The sequence below is a fragment of the Pyxicephalus adspersus genome, chromosome 2, assembly GCF_032062135.1.
Source record: "Pyxicephalus adspersus chromosome 2, UCB_Pads_2.0, whole genome shotgun sequence".
NCBI lineage: Eukaryota > Metazoa > Chordata > Amphibia > Anura > Pyxicephalidae > Pyxicephalus > Pyxicephalus adspersus.
In genome coordinates, this window is record NC_092859.1 from 98,733,561 (window position 1) to 98,757,913 (window position 24,353).

A 24,353-nucleotide genomic window follows, 5' to 3' on the forward strand; every position below is an offset into this window, starting at 1 on the left:
CAGTTGCTAGAGATGTCACCACCAACAAATCATCAGTGTAATATAACCACGAGTCAAAAAAAGCCATCACACATTCTAGCCAGTAATAAAAAATGACTACACAGAAACCATTTTTTATGCCTTTATTAAGGGGTGCAAAACTCTGAGGACAACGTTTACAGACCAATCACACAAGTTTTTTTCATGTCAGAATATTATTTACTACTGTAGTATATTTTCCATCAATTGTGCTCTTTCAGACAAGCTGAAAACTGGTCTACATTAATTATTTGCTGCGTTTAAACAAACAAACACAAAAAAACTGTTGAAAAGGCTATTCATTCTTCACAAATGTTTTAGATTTATCAAAACAAATTTAGTACAGAAAATTTAGCTTCAAATGCTGGTGATATCCTTCATCTTGAGAAATGGGTTTCTTTATTGTACAAGAAAAACAATGCTGTCGGATTAATCACACCTATGTTCAAAAAATACAAACTCAATTAGGACATCCCAATCTAAAAAAAAGACTTCAAATTTCAATTTACAGTCTTTAACTGTCACCCAAGACAGACACTGCCACACACACCATCTAAGATGTCTAGCTGGTGAGTAACCAAACACAACAGTCATATAAAATATCTCTGGCCTAACCAGGTATGGCTCATTAAAGTGGGTGGAAGGTGTATTCCACACAAACTCCTGATCTTATTAGCAGTCATATGGACTAAGCTTTGATTACATTATATAAGACTTACTGCTGTGTCCAGTTATTCACATGCTGTATTTACTAATATGTAGCTCACTAGTACCTCATATATGTACTTTGTTTATGCTTTCTAATTTACTTCTTATTGTTTGGGGGGAAAAATGCTTTAATTGCTAGGGTCACATGCTTTGAAGGTTTGGGGGGTACAACCTGATACAGCACCTGTTATTTCTTGGACAGTCAACATTTGCTTTGACACAATACAAGATGATTGGATTAGTGTTTCTACATTTCACATGTTGATATTATATTTATGCGCTAATCTAATAAGTAGTTATCATCCATATTAAAGAACAGTATTATTAACATCCATAATACAGAACACAAATACAGAAGAGTAGTTGAATGCAACTACTTCTAGTTATTCCTAAAAGAAGAATAGGCAAGACTGATCTTCACAGAAAAAGGAAAATGTAGAAAACAACAATTCCCTAAAAATAACTGGCAACAGCTTTCTACCATCTTTTTTGAAAAGGTATCATGAGGGCTAGAAAGTTAGTCTTATGAATCTATTTGTCTGAATTATTAACATTTTGCTCCAAGAATAGAAAATCAGATTTATTTTGGGATCTTTATTCACCAAGACAAGCAAAATGATCACCTTAATTAATGCCCCCAATCTAATGTATAGGAAAGCTAAAGGCATGAATGCACCTTAGCAGAGTGCATTATCTGCACATCTTTTTCCCTTGTGCTAATGAAAACTTTTTAAAAAGCTAAATAACCATCCCCTTACTTACGTTTTTTAATGTTAATGACAGCATTACTTCAGCATATATAGCAACATAATTAAAAAAATGATTAAGGAGTGAAAACAATTTTATAGCAAATTAATACAAAGAACACTCACTGCTGAAGGCATTCAAGGCCAGGGGGTAGATTACATCCAGTGTAGGCTCCATGTATTATGCTGTATTCAAGTAATGCACTTACACATGGATCCTAAAAATAGAAAACGTAATAGCCATGAAAATGTTTTTCTAGCTGCTGTAACATGTATTTACAAACATAACTTTGTGAGGAGGTTTGCAGTGCTTTTAATTTAGAATGGCGGCTCAACACAATGCACAAGCACAGTTGCTTACGATTCACCTAAATTTCATTATTTTACTTTCCCTCCCCCAACAAGGGATTCCAGCACTGACTGGTGGTGTTAACATACCTTGAGAAGAACATGGGGATTTCCAAGCACAATCAGCAGAGCCTTTGGTCGAGTTGTTGCAACATTAAATCGTTTGGGATTGGAAAGAAATCCTAGCAAGGTTCTGGAATCCTTATAAATAGATTCCTCACAAGATCGCACCTGTAAACCAACATTATCATTTGAATTTACATTCACAAATTAGTGGCTTCCTCTGACATGATTTTTAAAACTAACACAACTTGGCAGACAGTACAAACTGTTCAGCTCTATTTTTTCAACTTCTCCAATGCTAACTTTACTCAATGAAAAAAAAAAAAAAAAAAAAAAAATCACATCAAGTTCAGTATAACTCAAAAAGAGGAAATTACGGTAAATCAGGATTCCCTTAAATAGCACAGACAATTTTCATGCTGTTAAATTGTACTTCTACAAAATTTGAGCTTCAGTATAATTACATCCAAGAAGAAAATCATGGTTAGAGTAAGATAAATTAAGGCGTGGGGGGAATCTGAAAATCATTCATCCAGGGAAATATTCTGGGTCTACTATGAGCCCTTGTTGCAATTTATGTCCACAATTGGTTAGAGCAGCTTAACAAACTGGTCAAAATGTAGAAATATTAGATGGCGTCAAGGCTGCCATCACAAATGATCTTTGTTTAGCAGATAGCTGACAGGATATTATCTGATATAAAAGCACAATCTAGTCCCCCTGCTTGTATTAAATGTTAATATTATTAAATTAATCATTTTAGGTTTTGCAAACACAGGGTAGGCAAAAAAACAAAACAAAACAGGCAAGAGTCTACTTATGCCTCTGTATCACTTTAGATAAAATCTTCTGTCAATTTCATACTAAACGCCATTAGTAAAATATGCTTCCAATCAACATGGAAACAAATGGCCCTTGCACAAGTGTATCGGCAAGGATTTTTCAAAAAGCAGAGCAGAGTATGATTGTGAAATAAACTTTTAAATAATCTCAGTTAGCATTTAATAAACTTAATTATCAGGTCTAATAATTATTTGAACAGATTTTTTTTTACACATTCCACCTATAGAAGTCTATATCTTAAACACAAGAAGCATATTAGAAGTACATAGTATTATTACTTATTTAATATTCTTGTATTTATTACATACCATTGAGATGATTATTACAAGGAATTCTTGGCCTTGAAATTCTTCCACTGATCCCACTTTAATGTCCATCAGGTCAGCAGTCCGCAAAAGAGTTCTTATTTTTTCAACCTGAGTACAGAAGATACAATATATAGGGTAAAGGTGGTCTGCACACCCAAGTATATTATCAGGAAATAACAGGTAAATACAAGAACATACAATATTTAGGGGAGAAGTCTAGGACCCAACAATTTACACTGCTAAAACCTAGACTCCTGTGTAGGCATACAAATAAAAGATAATGGGTAATAAATTTGCAAAACCTAATCTGTTCATTTTTCATTAGGCTTGCATTTTGCTAGTAAATTTGTTACCACTGAAACTGTAGAATAGCTTGTACTTGAAGCCCACTCAGGGGGCACATGTAGCCCAGTTCCTCCAGGATGGCACATCCATAAATGTTAATATGAGGTGTGCAGCGTCTCTCAGCAGTTTCAAGAGGTCCTCTCCCATAGAGTACTTGCTGGCTTCGGAGAAGCACAGACACATAACACGCAGCTTTGGTTTAACAAAGGCAGCTTGGTAGAAGCTTCCCGTGGAAACTTCAAAGAGAAACATCCCAATAGGACTAAATATGGATTAGGCAGAAATAGTAGAGCTCTATCCTTTGTTTGCTGGGTTTTCAAAATCAAAGCCCACTTTTAAGAGCTGCCCGTGGATGCATGTTACAAATGTGTGTTTCTGCTTCTTCTTTCCCTCTTTGTATACTGGAGTATCCAAAAGGGGCTTGATTCCATTGAGTAAAGGGAACAGACTTTACATTCCCCCTGAGGAAATGACCAAGGTCACGATAGTCCGATATGTTAATGTAATCAGGACAACATAAACATAAGTCTGGAAAAATTATTTTAGGAATGTTTTATTAAAGTTGGTTTTAGTACAAAATATAACTGTAAATCATTATTTTCTATATATCATCAATCAGTAAAATATGTGATTTAAGTAGGCACAGACCAACAGAAGTATCCACCACATCTCTGTGTAAAGAGGAACAGGAGTACAACTAGAGCCCTACGAGATGACCTTCAGTGGCTTTTCATGTGCAAGTTTCTGTTAGGAGCATATCTTTGGAGGTATGCACAGACCTCTATATGATAGCTAATAGTACCCACACTGCTGTTAGATATCAGGATAAAATTCTCAGACCCACTGGTAAACCATACATTACAGTGGGGCCCGAGTTTCTGGTGGGGCAGGACAATGCCTGGTTTCACGTGACCAGTGTGTGTATCAGTTCCTGCATGACAAAGGCATTGATGCCATTGCCCCCTACATTGCTCAGACAGACCCTTGGAGACATTATGTATTGATGAACCCAGCTCCTCCAAAACAAATAGAGACTGTCCAGACTATCCAGGAACTCCTCAATGCCCGGATTAACCACCCGGGCGTTTGGCCCGACCTTGGTTCGGGGTAAGCAAACTTGCTAAGATCGTTTACCCCGAACTAAAGTCAAGGTGGCTAAAAATAAAAACAAGCGTTATATTGCAATCCGATTGTCATACAACATTGTATGACAATCAGATTACAACTGAAAGAAAATACTTACCTTGTCCCCGCAGCTCCTCCGGAGACGTCTTCTGTCTTCCTTCTTCATCCGGGGTGTGCAGTGACGATCTCTGGGGTTTCCCGGTGACGTCGCTGCATGCGTTGGTGCGGGCGGGAAATTCAAATAACTTTGCATTGAACTCAATACAAAAAAGCTGTATTGAGTCCAACACAAAGAAATCTTATATATATATATATATATTTTATATATTATATAAGCTACTGTACAGATACATTACATTATACACTTTTTTTTTTTTTTAAATGATTTTTTTTTTAATTTTTTAATAATAAATTTATAAAATTTTGGACATATTTCGGTGAGTTATGTGGTAATTCAGTAAATTATAAGTAATTATTGGGTAATTCTGTGAATTTTAGCCTACAATCTAAAATAAATTTCCATGCAAAAAAATGTAACACTTTTTGCATGGAAGTACAGAAGTTCGGAAAGAATTACAACGCCCGGCATTCGAGTCCCTCGGCGATTCCTGATGTCAGTGCATGCGCCCGTCGATGGGGGTCGTAGTGGGAAATTCAAATATTTTGTATTGGATTCAATACAAAGTCCTGTAAATCCAATACAAAATAATACAAAATATATTTATGTGGTTTTGTCTATAGGTAAAAATATATTACTATACAGTATACCGAATTATTGCATATTAAGTATTTTTTATTTATTTATTCTTGTTTAAGCTCATTTTTGTGTTTTTTTTTTAATTTTATTAAAGTAAATTTTTTTTTTTTACATGATTGTGTGTTTCAAACTTTTTTTATATTCATGATATCTACTAGACCCTTGTTCGGACATATTTCTGTAAGTTACAGGTCTACAATTTAAAAAAAAAAAAATTTCATGAAAAACAGTGTACCGCTTTTGGCGCAGAAATCTAGACATCAGTGAAACGCCCAGGAGGTTAAAGTCTTGGAGGAGATTACCAAGGGTGCCAACAGTCAATCCTATTTGAAGCATGGTATTTTTGGTATTGAGATTCAATATGCAATTTCAACATTCACTTAAATTTTTTGAGCCGTGCAAAATGTGCAAACCAGTAGAGTATCACTGGGGTACCAGAAGAAAAACCGCTGTGAGGGGATGAATTGTTAGGGTAGGTACATGGCTGACATTTCCTTTTAGAATTTTTCTGAAATGCAGGGCTTTTCCTTTTCTCCAAATACAATGCTTATCATTTAAGCATTATCTGTCCACAAAACCTTCTTCAAGTATCCTTCTGCTTTGTCCACATGGTCTTTACCAAAGTGTAGACGGTAGCAGAGCAGTGGCTTTTTCCTTGCTACCCTGCCATACACACCGTTGCTGTTCAGTGTTCTCCTGATGGTGGACTTGTGAGGGTTCCATTGTAACCTCATATACTATTACAAGCCTTGCATTTGGAGTTATTTTTTTTTATGGTCGACCACTTCTTGGTAGGGTAACAAGGGCCTTGAGTTTCCTCCATTTGTACATAATCTGTGTGTCCAAATAGTGGAGTCCAAACTCTTTAAGAGATGATCTAAAGTCACCATCAAATCACATAATCCTTAGGATTCACTTACGTTTTCCACATGCAGATATGTTATTGGATAATTTTTTGTCCAATAAATACAAGACCAAATAAAAAAAAATGTTTAATTTGTTTAACTAGGTTTTCTTCATCTACCTTTAGAACTTGTTTGAAAAACAGATGAGGTTTAGGTCACATAAATATAAAAATATAGAGCATTTTAAATGCTCTATATCACTGCACACATTAAGATTAGGGAATTTATGTAGGGGGAAAAAAAAAACCCTCAAACAGCTAATCACTCCCTGGCCAAATCAGAAAACTTAATTCATTACCAGATTGCTTACCATGGAAAGTTAAAATAATAGCGACCATCTGACACATTATTAACATTTCATCTTGTTATCACATACCTGTTTTCGGTAAGGTGTAATCACTCCAATCTCTTTAGCAGATACAGATGTAGTAACATGTTTTGCAAGTATACAGCAGTATCTCATAACCTGAACAGCTTCACAGGGGTTAAACCAGGATGGGTTGTTTCCTTCTCGCATTTCTGTACCCTGTAAAAATAAACAGTTTATGTGTTCTCATCCTACACAAAAGAATCCATGGAAGATTATCTAAATTTACAAGATGAAGAGCAATCATTCGTATTACCACCACAATCAATATCACCACAGAGAATACAAGCCAAACACTGCACCCTTTTTAGATGTTTACACTTCTGAATAGCCACGATAAACAAGTTGGACATGTAATAAAAAGTAAGATGTTAACATGTCATGAAATAAGCATGATAGGTTTTCCCAGTTACCACATACATGCATTGGCACCTACAGACAAGGTAAGCCTTGCGATAGGTCTTTTGCGATATGCAAATTTTGTATTTATGTATACCTGTTTCCTGTGCAGATCAAAATTGTGACACCTAAAAGTGCCTCTAATGTGTACAGTCATAAAATAAAGTTTAAATGTGAGATTTTAACACTGGAGAGAGCGTTTGCATGTGGATATAAATTGTCCATAGCAGTTAGGATTTTGTAGAATTCGTTCAATGTCCACCAGGCATGTGGGCTGGTCTTCCCATAGCAAACAGTCCACAAGTGTTTGGCTTCCCCCAAGATAAGTACATACAAGTCTTCAGCATGCTGTACATGTAGGTGTGTGGAAAATGACCAGCAGACTGCACAGTCTTTTTCTCCTGAGCTTCTCCCTGCTGGCTAATGGGTAGTGTAATATTGGTTGTACAATCTCCACATTAGTTTCTAGATTACACAGGGAGGATAACACATATTTATCCATACCAGTGATGCGCTCTTTTGTATAACACAAGTGCAACACTATCTAGACAGCTGAAAATGCATTCAAGTCAACAAGTTAACCACACAAATGTTATTTTTAGACAGAATTTAGAAAAATATTATCAATGGAAACCATTTTCGTGTTTTAATTACAATTTTGGATTCACAAATAGGATGTATATTGGCCAAAAAATTTGGAGTGAATGGCAGGTAAATGGACAATCAAATTGTAGATCCCTACAACGTTGGTTGCATAAGCAAGATGCACATTTTTATTACCAATTTATTTCTGTAGAAAATTAGTCAACATATAAAAGAACATACCCTGATGCCATGAAAAATTAACGGGAAACCTTTTTTGGGCAATTTGTCCCATCTCAGGAGTTTGTTTACCACAGCTGGATCTGAACAGACCTCCAGTTCCTTGTGATAGAAAAGCTTAGAAGGCAGATGGAGCAAAGCAGCATGAGACCGATAATTCTTCATTAGTTTTGTGATCTTTAAAAAAGTAAAAACAAATAATGAATTATGCACACAGCTCAGTAGGATGTACAAAAACAGAAGAGGATCATATGAATGGAATTCAGAATTTTTTCTCCTCCTTTGTAATATACATACCAACAATGGATTGTAGTTTCCACATGCTCCGTAGGTTTCCTCATCTCGCAGGTAAACAGGTAAAAACATCAGTCGCTCCAACAGTGAGATGTTAAGTCCATATGCCAAAGCAAGTCTAGATTTTATTACTGGTCCAAGTTGCATTGGATCCCCTGCAAGAATGATCTACCACAAGCAACAAGTAAGGTATTACATTTTTACAATAAATGAAAATCACGAAGAACAAAATAGTTTCAGTACCTGTCCAGTTACTTCAGATACCAGACCCAAAGGTATGAGGCACTCAGGTTCACTAGCCTGCCCAGCTTCATCAACAAATACGTGCGTAAAGTGTCCAACCCTAGAAAAAGCCACAGTCATTAGGTATTTCTTTTTTATTTTATCCTAATATTGTTTAGGATTTGTTAGAACAATTTGACAACTACAAATGTACTAGACTAGAGCTAGAGAAACATGAGGGACTATCTGCCATTACTGTATATACTTCTAACAAAAAAAAAACCCTATTTCAAATCTCTATTACATTTTTATTAAACTTTGTATTCCTTTAGGCATAACCTGTCCTATGTCTGTCAAAGAAATAAGCCTTCAGTTAACAGATTCAGTTTAACCGACCTTAATCCAATTTGATAAAACATTCCAGCACTACTGCATGTGGATATTATAATCCGAAAACGGGAAGCCTTTTGAATATCTTCCCCTAATCCACAGTATGGCTTCACCAGGTCAGGAATAGTCTGGGAACAAAGAATTAGGAAAAAGGTTTTGCACTTATTAAACACTTACTAATTAAACAAAGTTTTCCTTTAAAAAGCCTGCAGATCATGTTGTATACATGATGTTTACAATACCATACAGAAATAGAAGCAGAAAACTGTACTTCTGGTGTACTAAACAATTAATAATAAACACAATTTTCAACACACTTGATGCTCTAGATATCAATCAAGGTATAATTATATCTATAGGTGATTGTTCCATGTAGCTGAAAATGAACTGTGAATATATCAGGTAGAGCTTTGGTGGTTTCAAGTGATAAGGAGGATGGGCAGATCTTAAAGTTTATTGTATCACTGACACAACCCATTTTTAACATGCATAGATCCTGGGCCAAAATTACCTCTTCCTGGCGACTGGAAGCATTTACTCTAACGATGGTTCCAGGTTCCAAACATCTGCTTTCATGAAGACGTAGGCAGACAAGATCTGCAGCACTGTTAGATGGAGCGCATACCAATATACGGCTATCTGGCAAAGCATGATGGATCTACAAAAGGTATAAATATGTAACAACAGTGCTCTACATAAGATGTAGGGAATTTCTACACAACTTATCACATCAATACTAGAAAAGCAACTTAAAGTAGATGCAAACCCTAAGCAGCGATTTTGACTATTGTGCGTAAGACTAGCTGGCACCAACATGTTCCTGTGCAGTTTGGTCCATAGTGATCACTTACACATGAATGTTGTGTTGTACGGCCAATTATTTTATTTTAAAAGACTGCCAAAACAGACATGTCTACAACATTTTTTCATGAAAGAAAAGTTTTTTTTAAACATTTTAACCAAATCCAAGTAAACTTACTTTAAATGGACTTAAATAATATTACGTATGCAGTTTTTTTTCTAAATTGTACATAATTTTAACATATGGTACACAAAAAAATGATGTACAATTCAAATTTAAAGATTAAGGATCACTAGGAGTAAACTTGAAATGTACTAGGGTTCAAATACAGAAAGTACACACTTTTTAAGTTTTTAGGGAATGAGAAAATAATGGCAAAGCACTGGTCTTGAATCCCAAATATGAAGACCAAGTTTATGAGAGAGCCAGAAGGTTGCAACCATTTGCCTTACTGACCAAGGTTCTTAGGATATTTGTATGGTCAGCCTCAGAAGCAGTAATATATCAAATATTTTTTTATATTTTTATTCTGCCTTGTATATATTTGCTAAATCTTTATTACTTTTACAGCATTTATTATTACTTTTTTTCTGGTAACATTTCCAATACCATATAATAATGCAGATATGATTTTTTCAAGGGATCTTTTTAAAAATGGATGTTCTTAAATGGATCTTGTTATTTTATATAACATTTTATTGCACGTTATTGAAACCCATACACTCTTGATAGTATATTTATATAGTATTTTCACAAAAAAGATTCACACCATTTTCTAATAAAAAAACCTAGGTAAATATTGTGTGAAGCTTGTGTAAAACCTGATCTGAAATGGCTTTTACTGGATGGCAAGGATTTTCTAGAAAAATCAAAATGAAAAAATATATAAATGGAAAATTACATTTGTAAAATAAATTTAATATCACTGACTCTCCTACCTTCCACCATATCATCATGCCTTAAAAATACTGGTAAAAAGGTCGCAAAAGTCAATGAATGACACTTCCTTTGTGAGGGTGTCTACATTGTGTCTCTGGTTCTTCTGAATGTTGTATGTAGCCACACGCCACCACTCCTTCCACCAAAATTGCTATGTTTTATCCTGAACATGGTCACAGCACAAAAACTACCTGCAAAATAGCTTCAATGACCGTGACCGTTTTTCCTGTTCCTGGAGGTCCAAACAGAATGTATGGTGTAGGACGGCATTCTCCACTTAATATCCTCTTCACTGCCATCCTCTGGTGATCATTCAGTATTGGATTAAAGAATTGATTCATTTTCTTTGCATGGGATTTTTTACCTGTACAAATACCAAGCACTTTTCAGAACCTATTGATGATGATCTTTACTTCTGTAAGTCCCTAGCATGCAGGATCATTTCTGAACATGCAAAAAATAATATAAACAATACAAAAATGTAATGCATAGAGAAATACATTAAAATGCATTTACCAACGCAATCTCTATACAGTCATGACTAGATAAAAATATCATGAGCTTTAAGTCACACATTTTAAATAGCATAGATCAAAAAATACAGACCTTTTTTTTGCATATCAGGGTTCATGGATCATTTTAAATACATCATAATACTGAATAGGTCCTGTTGCCTTATGCCAAAGGGGAAATGCTCTTTAAAATGGATTTTCAACAAGACAACAACCTCAAACACACCAGTAAACAAGCAACGTCTTGGATCCAGGCCAACAGGATTGGATGTTGTGAAGTGGCCAGCCCAATCTCTGGACCTTAATCCAATAGAAAACTTGGGGGTGACATAAATAAAAATGCTGTTTTTGAGGCAAAACCAAGACATGCACACAAACTGTGGCATGTAATCCAATCATCCTGGGCTGGGATACCTGTTCACAGGTACCAGAAGTTGGTTGACTCCAAGCAACACAGATGTGCAGCACAGTGGGATATACAACTAAATATTAGTTCAGGAAAGCAAAATCCTGAAATATTTTATTACGTTTATACAGTGAGTGAGTTGTAAAGAAGAATGCAGACAATACTAATATTTCGAACAGCCTAAAATTCCATATTCTTGATTTTTAAAGGAATAAACACAAATTTGATACATTTTTCTTGTTTTGATTTGGAATAGAATGTGCAGTGTTCCCAATGCATGTGTGTGTATGTAAATAAAAGCTTATATAAGGATTTTAAACTATTCCCTTTTTTTTTTAAATCTCAATGCTAATATTATGAACACACATACTCTGATTTCTTAAGATGTCTGGGAATAGAAGGGCAGTGTGCACCATGAACCAGATGCAGCTATGGACAGACAATACACTGGGCTCAGGCATGTACCATCCATGTGGTCCTGTCCTGCTGCCAACTATGAGAGCAATAGTTAATTTTTGTGCAGGTACTGTTGGGTTATATCACCAAGCTGAAACCTAAAATGTCCAAAAAGCACAAATGTTGCTTCCTTTTGACTAAGAGGCTGTATTTGCAAAAACCATAATAGAACTTTTTCACAGTTTACATGGCTTTCATTTAAAAGTACCTTATTTGCTTTGTAACCGTAATATATTGTTTTTTTACATATAGATTTGATATACAGATTAGGCCTGACGGATTAACTTGAAAGTGTTTGCCATTTTAAAGCCCATCTCTTAGGTTAAATTTTAACCTCCCTCATTACTTTGAAAACCGGACATGTCTACTGGCTGACAATAGCTAAAAGCTAGTTTTAACCAAGCACCAACCTCGCTTTGAAGTCTGGGTTGCAACAGTCACCATGTCACTCATAGACACAGAATTCTTCTCTCGAGTGGGTGCTTTTTGCTGCTCCTTATTTTGTAAAATTTACAAGAGAGAAAAGAAAGTGATTGATTTAATATTATACTGCATTTTATACAGTTTTCAGTTTTAGATTATGAAACAGGATGGCATTCACACTTGCCAAATAGTATATTCACTTCCTTAAAAATATACAAAATGTCTTAATATCTAATCGGGTAACACAATATTAGAAACAACTTCTCAAGTAACACAATACATATTTTATATTTATCATAATTTTAGGGACCAAAAAAATACTGCCCTGAAGCTTTTATGTGCAAATTATAAAAACAGAATCAAACAATTGTTATTTGCTAGATGAAACACCAGTTCATGAGTACAAAATTCCATAACAGCCATGTATTGTTTTAACTACTCTAATTTCCTGAGCATTTAAAAATGCATTTATGCTTGTGGTACTTGGGCCCCACCAATAACAAAAAACCAACACATTCTGTATATCTCTTCTATACATGTACATGTTATGGTGTTCCTAGCAAATCTACCATGTGTAGTGCTCAACTCAGATTTTTTTTTTAGTTATTATACTGATAAGAAGGTTAAGCAAATACCTTTTTAGTAAAATCTGGTGTGCAATATATTGCCAATTTGTAGGATCTGAGGGCCATTTTTTCTGAGGTCATCAACAACAGCATTTCAATATTATGTATGGTATTGTTAAAGTGTTGAACTTTGGGTCATCATGAAAAGTGAAATGTTCACATCATATTCAACTGGGAAGTAGCAGTGTGCTGACCAGTGTAGGGATGTTGAGACCAAAGATGAAGAAAAATATGGGAGGTCTTCAACAATGTCAACGCCTAAGATTGTTGATCATGTTCTTGACCTGATTTAGGCGGATGAGGGAGTCTGATAAAACAGTAGCTAAGACAGCTATGCAACAAATTTTGAACTTATAACTTATGAGGATTAGGGCAAGCACAAGCTGTCAGCCAAGACAGTACAGAAAGTTTAAATGTCAACAAAATTTAAATAGAGTGGACATCTCCAAATTGATATTAGAATTTTATGCTGATAAATTTCCACAGCTATGATCCAGAGAACAGTCTTGGCAATGGTGTTTTTTTCCACAGCCTAAAGCATTCAAGAAAAAAAATGTAGCAATTTAATAGAGATGATTCCATACAATCTGACTTAGTTTGAAAAAAAGAATAAATAAAATCAATAGGCTTATTGTGAATTGTATGGTAATGTATGACATGGCCTATCACTGTATGAAAAAGGCACAGTGTATAAATGAAATGTTGAGTTAGCAATTTAGGAATACATATTATAATGAAGGCAAAGTTTACCGTGTATGTATTTTGATTAGTATAATGGCTAATGTGTATGATATTTAACAACTTCCAAAATAACATCAGTGTTTTCCCCAGCCCCTTTTAGCCAGGCACACTGCCTGGCAATTTTCATTAACCACCCGCCTGTTTTTTGGTGGTTACTGAAGCGTTGGGTTGCCACCCACCAATATCTTCTTTCCACCCAACTTTAAAAAAAAAAAGAAAAAAGGCAAGGGCAAGGGAATATAGACCATATTGTAAGTTATATTTATGTCATGGAGCACAAAAACCAACAGACACTAGTAAGTAACAGCTATTACTATGTGACTGAAAAAGATAATGAACTAAAAAAACAATCGCCAAGTTTACAAAAAGGAAGAACTGTGCCATCTGCCAGAAGTAATCATATAACATTTGGGAATAGAATATTTCATAACATATAATTATGTTAGATGTTTATCTTAGTGTTTATTAACAAATCATAATGGGTATATACCATTTTCTAAAACCCTGCTATAGAATCCTTTATGGCATGTTTATTAAAGGCTCCTTTCAACACTCTAGAAAACTACGCTTTGCTTCCTGAACTTAAAGAATGTATGAAGCAATCTTTCGGATTGTTTTAAACAATGGCACTAACTAGTCATTGTACACTAAATCAATAGCGCTCTCTTTCAACAAGAGTGTTTCAATTACCTGATTTTCCTGCTGGGTGAGTGTCTGCTCTTTCTTGCCTGTACAATCCTCTTTGTGGAGCCCTGTGGTGCTGACTTGTGGAGACTGTAATATCACCATCTCTGGAAACAACACTTAGGAAAAGCAAATATAAATTAAGGCTTTCACAATAAGCATATTAATGTTTTACTGTTCCCCTGACAATGCAAACACCTTGAAGTATGGCACAGTAAAATGGGTCTAGAAAACAGAAATGTTTACGATTTTTAAATTGGCTTACTTTTACACAACATTTGGTATGCTTTTCTCCCTTACAAAAGTAGTAGTTTGTGAATTTGCCTAAAGAATGAAGCATATGCAAGAATTTATATCTAGTGTCCCTTGAACAGTAATCTTACTAGTACACTGAAAAGCAGCGTAGCCTCCATTGTTTTATGCAAAAAAAACAAAAAACAAAAAACAAAAAAACAAACAACAAAAAAAACCCCAAAACAACAGAACAGGATATGTACAAATAGCTACATCATAATGCAGGTACAGCAAAACAGTCTTCCTGTAGTGGATATTTCCCCATTACTGGCTTGTAATTGCTCATTCCACATGAAGGCAGCCATCTTGGTGGAGGCAGGGTTTTTGCTTCCTCATGTCAGTCTTCATTAGGAGGAATAGAGAGCGGCACAGTAGTGATGTCACCAAATCTCATTTCAAGCTCATAGGACTAGCAGTCAGAGGAAGCGGTGCCTTAGATTTCACACTACAAATTTACAACTATAAGGCGGTAGGCACAGTGCTCAAGTAAGTTCAAACTCGCATACCTGGAAGTACAGAGCTATTTTCAAGGTACTCCAGGGCACAATCAACATTTCTAGATTCTCCATATTATAGAGCCAATTTCCATTTTTTTCATTCATGGTTTTACACCCCAAGTGCTTACCTGCTCTACCAAGATGTTTAGCTTGTTCAATAGCAAACTGGCATCTTCTGCTTGTGATTCTACACAAAACATATTTAAAATGCAAATACAGGGACATCTGGTCAATTATTAATTTCTTATTCATAAAAAAACTCGAGTTTTAAAATATATAAATACAATACTTTTGGCAGGCATGAAAAATTGTTGTAATGTAAGAATATTTTATAATATATATAATAATATAGAATATAATTTCAAATGTGTTTTCTCTGATCAATTTGCAAAATTCTCAATAGAGATCAATAGAGAAACATCTAAATCAAATCAATTATTTGGTGTGACTATTTTTGGCCTTCAATACAGCATCAAATCATTTAGGTACTCATGGACAAAGTCAAGGATCATGTAGGATTATAGTCACAATTTATCAATCTATGAAGGGTTTTAGGGCCATTTCTAAAAAAATTTGAAGTCATTCTACAGTTTTGACCTCAAGAAAACACTGTGCAGTACAGAGAAACTGTAAACAAGGGGGAAAAATAAAATGTCTATGGCAGACTCTACAGGCATCAGTTAGCATGTTATATGTTGAAGTTCATGAAAATACAAATAGAAAAAGATTAAAACAAGTATAGGTTGGTTTGGAAGGATTGCCGTGAGAAAGCCCCTTCTCTCTAAAACGAACATAGCAGAAACAGCTTAGGTTTACAAACTTGCATCTTAAGAAACCACAGGTCTTCTGAAACAATGTCCTCTGACAGATGAGAGGAGATAATTGACCATAATTTACAGTGTCACGTTTGACAAAAACCAAACAGCAAATCAACAAAAACACCCCATACCACTTATCAAGCATGGTAGTACAGGACCTTGCAGTCATTGAGTTAACCAAGAACTCCTTTGTATACCAAAGTATTTTACAGTAAATGTGAGGCAAACTGTAGGACAGCAAAAGATTGGGTCAAACAACAGGATAACCATGCCAAGGACAGCAGCAAATACACAAAAGAATGGCTGAAAAAGGAAAGAATCAAGGTGTTGCAATGTCCCAGCCAAAGTCCACAACTCAACCCAATTGAGATGCTGTGGTGAGACCTTAACAGAGCTGCTCATTAATAATTGCCTGCAAACCTTTATGAGCCAATCACGTAAAGAAGAGGGAGGTCAAAACCCATCTACCAGAATGGGAGAGTCTTATAAACTTATAGAGAAGAAAACAATTACTTCAGATTCCTGCTAAAAGTGGTTCTAACAAGCCAATATTGAATTGTGAGGTGTGCTTATTTTTAACATATGGCTTCTCTATTTTTGGAATAATTTTTGTAAAATAAAATATAAAAACCTTACAATTGAATATGGGTGCACATGACTGTATAGTGTGTTTATAAATGTTACATGTTAGTGTGTGTGTTCTCCCTGATGTTCAGGTCAGTTTCTCACACATATAACAGAGTGCAGAATATGTAACAGGAAAAAAAATGCAAATCCCTTCATCCTGACAAAAAAGTGGACCCAATTGCTAGTTACACAGTGCTTCAAACATGCAAGTCATATTCTTTTATTAAAAATAGTGCTTGGCATGAATTATTGAACAGTTTGTTTGTGAATAACTACACCCGAATATCAAATTAAATAAATTAGTTCAGAGGCATAATTTCAATGGAACTGTATTTAATAAAATACCTTATTTTATATACCTTAAAATAAAATATTTTTTCCCCACCATACTGCAGATTTCATTATTCAGCATAAAAAAAATAACAAACAATATATAAAATATACCAAACACCAAAAACTTTCAGTAAAATAACACCACACCACAATTCTAAATATAGAAAATAGTAACTATGCATTTCATATTTACAAGTAGAAGCAAATAAGCATGCCTGTTATATGTGAATTCCATTTCCATTGGCTCATAATTATAGGACTGCTCAAAGTCAGAGTTAACTCTTAATGTGACTTCCTCATCATGTATCTAAGAAAAACAAAAAAGAAAAAAATTAAATAGTTCCTGTAATACTTTAAGATTTTATGGATGTTATGCTTACTTGGATGATTGTTTTTTTTTATTTGATTTTTCTTTAAACACCTAATAGACTCTGCTCTGAAGTTCATCATAAGCAGCTTTTTAACATGCAAATACAAGCATGAATGTAAATCATTACCATCACATAACAGCATTCTAAATTGTAAGATATATTGTAAAATATACAAAAACACTTTATCAAAGTCATGAAGAATTATTCAGAGACATTCACATAATCAATTTTACAGACTGTTGTTTGTAGCTTATTAGAAAATGAAGTGCACATCTAAAAGCTAAAAGGAAATCTACAACAACTTGTGTATTAGTGGACTTCATGCATTGCAATCCATGAAACATTCTCATTATCTTGTTGGGTTGACATCACAAAAGAGGTAGTAGAGCTGGTACAGGCAAGTGTATTATAGAAAATGTGCTTTAATGGACAAAATCTGTGCTGTAAAAGCTCACACAGGGTGTACGATTAGGTGCCTGACAACTAGATACTGGTCCCAGAAGATCGCATTCATATTATATACACACACACACAACATGTGCGTTACTACCTTTTTTGTTGGAGTTCTGTAATAGGTGAAGATAGGTTTCCTTTATTGTTTACAAATCATAACCATTTGCTCAGGTTTTTTTTATAACCACTTGCATATATATTTACTGCAAATAAATGGCAAAAAATACTTTTTAAATCTATGGACACTTACTTCAACAACTGTACCTACATATTCAACCACAGTGGTGTAGGCTTGGTGCTTTAACAAAACTTTGTCTCCTGGGAGGAAAAAAAGGGATTATTCAGGTATGATGGCCATACAATATGTTATTGGTACATTGTTTAAAACATTTTTTTAAATGCTGCTTGCTTCTACACTTGCTTTTTGAAACAGATTGAATGTATACGGTTTCAGACTTGAGGACAAGGAAAAAGAGTGGATACAATTTGTGTTACAAGGACTTAATACTAATAGTATATCCACAGCCTGAGGGAGCTTTAGATATGCTTTATACATGGGTTATATATATTAACTTGTATGATGTATATTGATGACATCATTATGCCATGTTTTTAATGTTTGTAAAAAAAAATTAACATTTTAATAATTTTGACTTATGTTTGGGTCTGTTGAAAAAAAAAATCCCTATTGATCCTGTGGGAAGGATAATTAGAATGTTGTTTGAATAGATTTTGGGATTTGACACATCATTTATATGGTGACAGTTACAATTATTTACTGGATGCGGTTGCTTTTGCATTCTACGTATTGAGGGTGGGTCTACACGGACAGTTTTAAAAACGCATGTAAAGTTCCTTCCTTACTAGCTTGCCTTTAAACAGCTGGAAACAGTCTATGCCACCTTTTACCGTGTTTACATTTTCATGCACTTATAAACGCAGGAAAACACCCCCATTAAGATTAACGGACAAGTTTACCCCCGTCAACCCCGTATTTTAATTTTTAAAAAGTTGCAAGTAGCGTTATCTTTATAATAACCCTGGTGTAGATTAGCCCTTTGGAATGCATGGGAATTTTAATTGACATGGGCTTTTAAAGCCTCAGGTTAAATGCTGCGGAAAACATCTGTATAGACCCAGCCTGAAATTAAGATCCAGCCCTTGTTAGATAGACATTGGAAATTAAAAAAATCACCTCAAACAAGAGGACTGACCTTTTAAACTGCACTTCTCCTTCAAACCTTGCTGTGTGCGCATTATATATAAGATTTGACTTGCTTCTTTTAGGACTAAGGCAATTAAAGGAAGAAAATGATGTGGCATTTTCCCAGTACAAAATTAGCTGTACAACTTTATTAGGTTACCAACATTTACAGCACAATGTCTGGCCTCTTCTTAACGTATTTCAAATAGATTTTGCTCTAATTTTGCCCTTTTTTCTCCCCTGATTCTGAGATAATCTGGGTAAAATACAAACATTGCAGAAAAAACAAATTAAATAAGAGTTTAATTTTTTTTTCTTTGTTTAAATAAAATGGCCTTTCAGAACACTACTACACAGGGTTCTCCCCAGGCACTTTTAGCTGGGCTCGCCACCAGGCACTTTTCAGCAGCCACTCAGCTGTTTTTGGGTGGTTACCAAAGAGTTTGGTCACAATACAGGGGCTGCCACCCACCTAAAATCTCTTCCCACCCGGCTTAAAAAAATTTCTGGGTTGAGCACTGCTACATCATTCTGAAAGGGGTATTAAATCAATGTTTTTATAAATGGTTTACCTGGGTAGAGAGTTGGTCTTCCCTCAATGATGCCTGGCACATCAACCACTAAAAATCCACCACGTTTTTGCAGGCAGACACCGCTGAGACTAAATTCCTTCATTTCCCTCTCATTATGGATATCCTCAAGCCAAAGCAAAGTTGACATCTTCTTTCGATAATTTGCAAAATTAAGGACCTGAATATCAGTGAAGAAATGTACAGGAATTTTTCGGTTTAAAACCCTGAATGTAGTTCTACAATTTAAAATCAAAAAGAGTAAAATGGAGACAATCGATATTTAATATTATTGCCTTTTCTTTAAAAAAAATGTTTTTTTTTGATCAGGTAAAGCTGAAATATTGTGAACATATTGTAAACTCTATTCTCATTTTTAAGAGCTTTATGCTCCTTATTGTGAACATAAACTGTTTTCTCATTTTTAACAGATCTTTATGCTCCTTTCTTAGTGTGCAATGCAATCATATCTGCTTTGCTGACAAAACACCTGATTAGAGAGCTCAATAAAAAGTTAGGTTATAACGCTCAATAGCTCAAGCCAAAATGTTTACACACATGAACAAATCAAAAGGCAGGGTCCTCCATACTCCTATATGAAGAGTCAGTCACAGAGAGATTAAAAGAAATCAGCTACTCCAGTGCTTTCCCTTCAGAAAACACAAGTTGTGTTGTCAGGGCACCTTATGTTAAATGTTTATTGAAGTACACATGTACCCCATACTTTGGCCATTTATTTAGATTTAGATACAAGCATCAAAACAAAATACAGCCATCCTATCTCTAGCTGCTTGTAGTTGAAAAAAAAAATTCAAAAGATCCTTAAAAATCACAATCGAGGCTCCAAGGCCTGCTTCACAAAGATGTGCGCTATGCTTACTACTGGTTTATGAGCTTTTAATATTTTATTAGGCACAATTTTTACCTAGCTCTACTGTAAAACAACATTTGTGCCCACACCTACAAATCCCCAATAGGTCCTTTAGGATGATTGTGTCCAACCTCTACCACCTCCCCAGCTGATGTATATGTAGAATGATTTTTATAGTTATAATAAAACCCATTCACTACCATACTAGATTGGATGCATGGTTTAACTCGCAAAGAGCCAGAATTATGTGCATCTGATCCGTCTCTGCAGAACTACATGTTTCAGTTCACCTCACAGATTTTAACGGCTCTGTGGAACTACAAGCCTAAGCACATTACTTGCAAATTTCAGCCCCTGTAGAACTGTAGTGAGTACAAAATACAAAAGCACCACACACCTTATTGAACACCACTGTATCCTCACTTCTAGCCTAGTATATCTTCATACTTCGAGTAAAAGTAGTAGAAATATGCTCTTTAGGAACTTAACTGTAATGTTTGTTTCCATTGGATTATATTAACACTGTCATCCTCTTATCGGGGTGGGACTAAGTGTCCTGTAGACAAAAAGTTAGAGAATCTCCCCCTAATAAGGGTAAAGGCAGCAATATGATCTGGAACGTGTTCCATTTAAACATATCAGCAATATTATTCGGTATAATTTACAAATCTGTGAATGTTCCACAATATCATGCACACAATAAAAGACTTGTAGTGACAAGGTCAGACTGCTTTGCACTCTACATAAATGTCATAACATGTTTCAGGCACGTGGGCCATAAAGGCTTATAGGAGAGAAGACTCACAGCAGACTGTTAACCACTTGGGCGGGGTAAGAAAAAACATATATATATATATTTTAAGCTACTGTACAGTTATATTACACACTTTTTTTTTAAAGATTTTTTTTTTTAATAATGTTTTATACATTTTTTTTAAAGTTTATTATTAAATTTATTACATTTTGGACATATTTCGATGAGTTATGCTTAGGAATTGTAGCCTACAATCTAAAATATATTTCCATGCATTGACATAGGGAAAGAATTAGAATACTTGGCGTTCGCGTCCCTCGGCGATTCCTGATGATGTCAGTGCATACGCCCGTCGACGGGGGTCGTAGCAGGAAATTCAAATATTTTGTATTGGATTCAATACAAAGTCCTGTATCCAATACAATACAAAATAATACAAAATATATTTATGTGGTTTTGTCTATAGGTATGTGACATTTTAAAATTTACCATACTAGGGAGGTGTTTTAGAAAAATATATTACTATACAGTATCCAGAATTATTGCATTTTCAGTATTTTTTATTTATGCATTCTTGTTTAAGCTGATTTTTGTGTTTTTTATTTAATTTTACTATTAAAAGGTAATTTTTTTTTTTTTACATGATTGTGTGTTTCAAACTTTATTATATTCAGGATATCTACTAGACCCTTGTTTGGACAAATTTCTGTGAGTTACAGGTCTATAATAAAAAAAAAAAGAAAAAAAATTAATGAAAAACAGTGTACCGCTTTTGGTACAGAAATTTTTTGTTTTAGGCAATATCCCATTTTTGAGGATAACTATCTCTCCTATACAATACCACTACACTATTGCATTACATAACCTCTCTTTGCAGGTACTGTATTAGATGTGAACTAAAGCATTTGCCAACCAATTTGTTTCTTGATGTACCGAGGTTACTTCAGCCAATGAAAAAATTCAACATAGTACATTTTCCAGGAGGTGATGGTCATTCATCATTAATTTAGGTAGAAATCAGAGGTAATCAGGGACCAGCAACAAAGTGAAACTAAATCACAAAGGACACAGACATTTTTCTGGGTAAACAAAGGCACCAGCAAGCAACTGAGATGTTTGCTTTTAGGCAGTTTCAGAGCCATTTTGAATATCACATCTTCAGCTGTCATGTTCCTTGGCAAATAAATTACTCCCTCACACACATTTTCTTGACCTCTTTAACATGGTAATTTTTTATATTATTCTTTAGCCTGTCTCCCCTCAAATCTTAGACAGTCCAGAATGATGTATGTAATCATGTGCTGAAGGCCCAACCAATACAGATAAAGTAATGTTATCATGTCCACTAGATTGTAAGCTCTTCGGGGCAGGGTCCTCTCCTCCTGTATCAGTCTGTATTTGTCTGTCATTTGCAACCCCTATTTAATGTACAGTGCTGCGTAATATGTTGGCGCTATATAAATCTTGTTTATTGATATTACTAATAATAATAATAATAATAAGTCACACATACATTGCAAACATTATCTTTGCATTTCTTGAAGGTGCTGGGAGTTCATACATGGTGAAACAATGTCAGACTCACGAACAAGGCAGACACAGTGGAGAAACATGCACAAAAGCAAGACATTTAAAATGCCATGTTTTAATTATATTTTGTTTTGGTGATATTGACCAACTTATTATATCACTGTTTTTTTAACAAAGATATATTGAAAGCTATAATAACTAAAGCCAATGCAAGTCCAGCATTTAAATATTCTAATTTAGAGCACATAGTCTGGCCAGTTTTAGGGCCTTTAGCACCTTCTTCCCTGTACATTCTGTGCCTCGATCACCCCTTCATTCATTGAAATTCAGTTCATATAATGACTGTGATTTAGGACCAAATATGGGTGTTACTTGGGGGGGGGTATGGATGCTTAAAAAGCCTGCAAGATTGAAAGCCGACAAGATTGAAAAGAAGAATGCAATGAAAACAAAGCTTTTACACAATTGCAATAAGCATATTGATGATGGGGGAAAAGGAGAAACCAAAGAAAGCAAAAATGTAGGCAGATTAAAAATGTGCCTAGACCAAGATGTGCCCATGGTTCACAGTAAAAGTCTTTCCTAATAAATCTGGGAATTAGACATTTGCCCCTGGAAATGTTCCAGGTCCAAAAGTTTATACCATACAAGACTTACTTCTCCTAAGCAAGGTTCTATTGCCAATACATCCATATTTTGTTCGATGCATTTTTGTAGCCTCTCTGGGATTTGATAAAATGGAATAAAACTGGGAAGCTGCCTTCTTGATGACCTATTAAAATATAGTATGTAGAAAATTAATACAGAGTAGGAAATGGCAAGTTTAAATTCAGACATACATCATGTTGCCTTTTAACAGTATAATCTGCTAATTTTCCTTAGTTAACCACATGCCTTTTTTGTGGTGCAGAAAGTACAATATTGTTTTTACACTCCGGAATGGTGGTGGTGTTGTCGTCGTTTCTGGAAGTATATTCCTTAGAAGGCAACAATAAGTATTCCTCTTCACTTTCAATAGTAGCTTCCACATAGCGTCCTATCACAAAGTCTTGGAAACAAAATAAAACAAGCTCCTTGCATCGGCCAGGGTTTCTGAGGAATGAAATAATAGAATTCATTATTGCCAAAACCCCACTTGTTTCCTTTTGCATGGACACTCTGGTAAAGAGTAGGTAACAAAATAAACAGTGTGAAATAAGGAATGAACTCTAAAATTAAAAATAGAGCCACTCAAAACAAAACAAAAAAACAAAAATAAAATAAAAATAAAGTTTTAATGAAAATAAACTTTTGATGCAAGAACTTTTTTTTACTATAACAGTTTAATAAACTAAAGCAAACTACATACGGTGCAACTGTGGTTCAGAGTTAGCCCATAACAGCTAGATGAGGATTCTTCTAATTTGAATTCCAGCTCCAATTCGAGTGTGTAAAAATAATTCCAATTCTTTTTACACACTTGTAGACAGTCCTGGCCCTTGCTGAAAGCAATATCACACTTTACCTGCACACTGGGACTTTCACACATCAACCGGTAGAAGCTACAGCAGATATCTTAAATCCAGCTCATATCCTGTCCGATAAACTACTGGAGTCATACCGCTCAATCCTATCTGCATTGCCCTGGTCCTCTCATTTCAGCCATGTGTTTTCAGTCCTGTCAGTCAGTCTTAGCCTTATGTATGAGCATTTCTTGGGGTTGCTTTGCTTGATGCAGTGTGCAAGAGGTAGCATTGTGAATTGAAAAATCCCATTTTTCTTTGCTGAAGTTCACTATATACAA

At 35.0% G+C, this 24,353-nt stretch overlaps 1 protein-coding gene across 2 annotated transcripts in view; it reads right to left on the reverse strand.

Moving 5' to 3' along the window:
* Positions 1-105: 105 nt before the first annotated feature.
* MOV10L1 (Mov10 like RNA helicase 1) overlaps positions 106-24,353 on the reverse strand; it is a 38,159-nt gene continuing 13,911 nt past the window's right edge. For both annotated transcript variants that reach the window (XM_072401614.1, XM_072401615.1), the window contains 19 exons: positions 23,465-23,662; positions 23,228-23,342; positions 19,419-19,596; positions 17,893-17,960; positions 17,034-17,125; positions 15,169-15,227; positions 14,256-14,368; positions 12,186-12,270; positions 10,593-10,765; positions 9,172-9,318; positions 8,667-8,788; positions 8,292-8,391; positions 8,052-8,216; positions 7,758-7,931; positions 6,543-6,692; positions 3,035-3,142; positions 1,911-2,051; positions 1,599-1,690; positions 106-457 (listed from right to left, as the gene is read on the reverse strand). In XM_072401614.1, the coding sequence (XP_072257715.1) occupies positions 448-457; positions 1,599-1,690; positions 1,911-2,051; positions 3,035-3,142; positions 6,543-6,692; positions 7,758-7,931; positions 8,052-8,216; positions 8,292-8,391; positions 8,667-8,788; positions 9,172-9,318; positions 10,593-10,765; positions 12,186-12,270; positions 14,256-14,368; positions 15,169-15,227; positions 17,034-17,125; positions 17,893-17,960; positions 19,419-19,596; positions 23,228-23,342; positions 23,465-23,662 (2,290 nt within the window). In that variant the 3' untranslated portion in view covers positions 106-447. The remainder of the gene's footprint in view (positions 458-1,598; positions 1,691-1,910; positions 2,052-3,034; positions 3,143-6,542; positions 6,693-7,757; positions 7,932-8,051; positions 8,217-8,291; positions 8,392-8,666; positions 8,789-9,171; positions 9,319-10,592; positions 10,766-12,185; positions 12,271-14,255; positions 14,369-15,168; positions 15,228-17,033; positions 17,126-17,892; positions 17,961-19,418; positions 19,597-23,227; positions 23,343-23,464; positions 23,663-24,353) is intronic.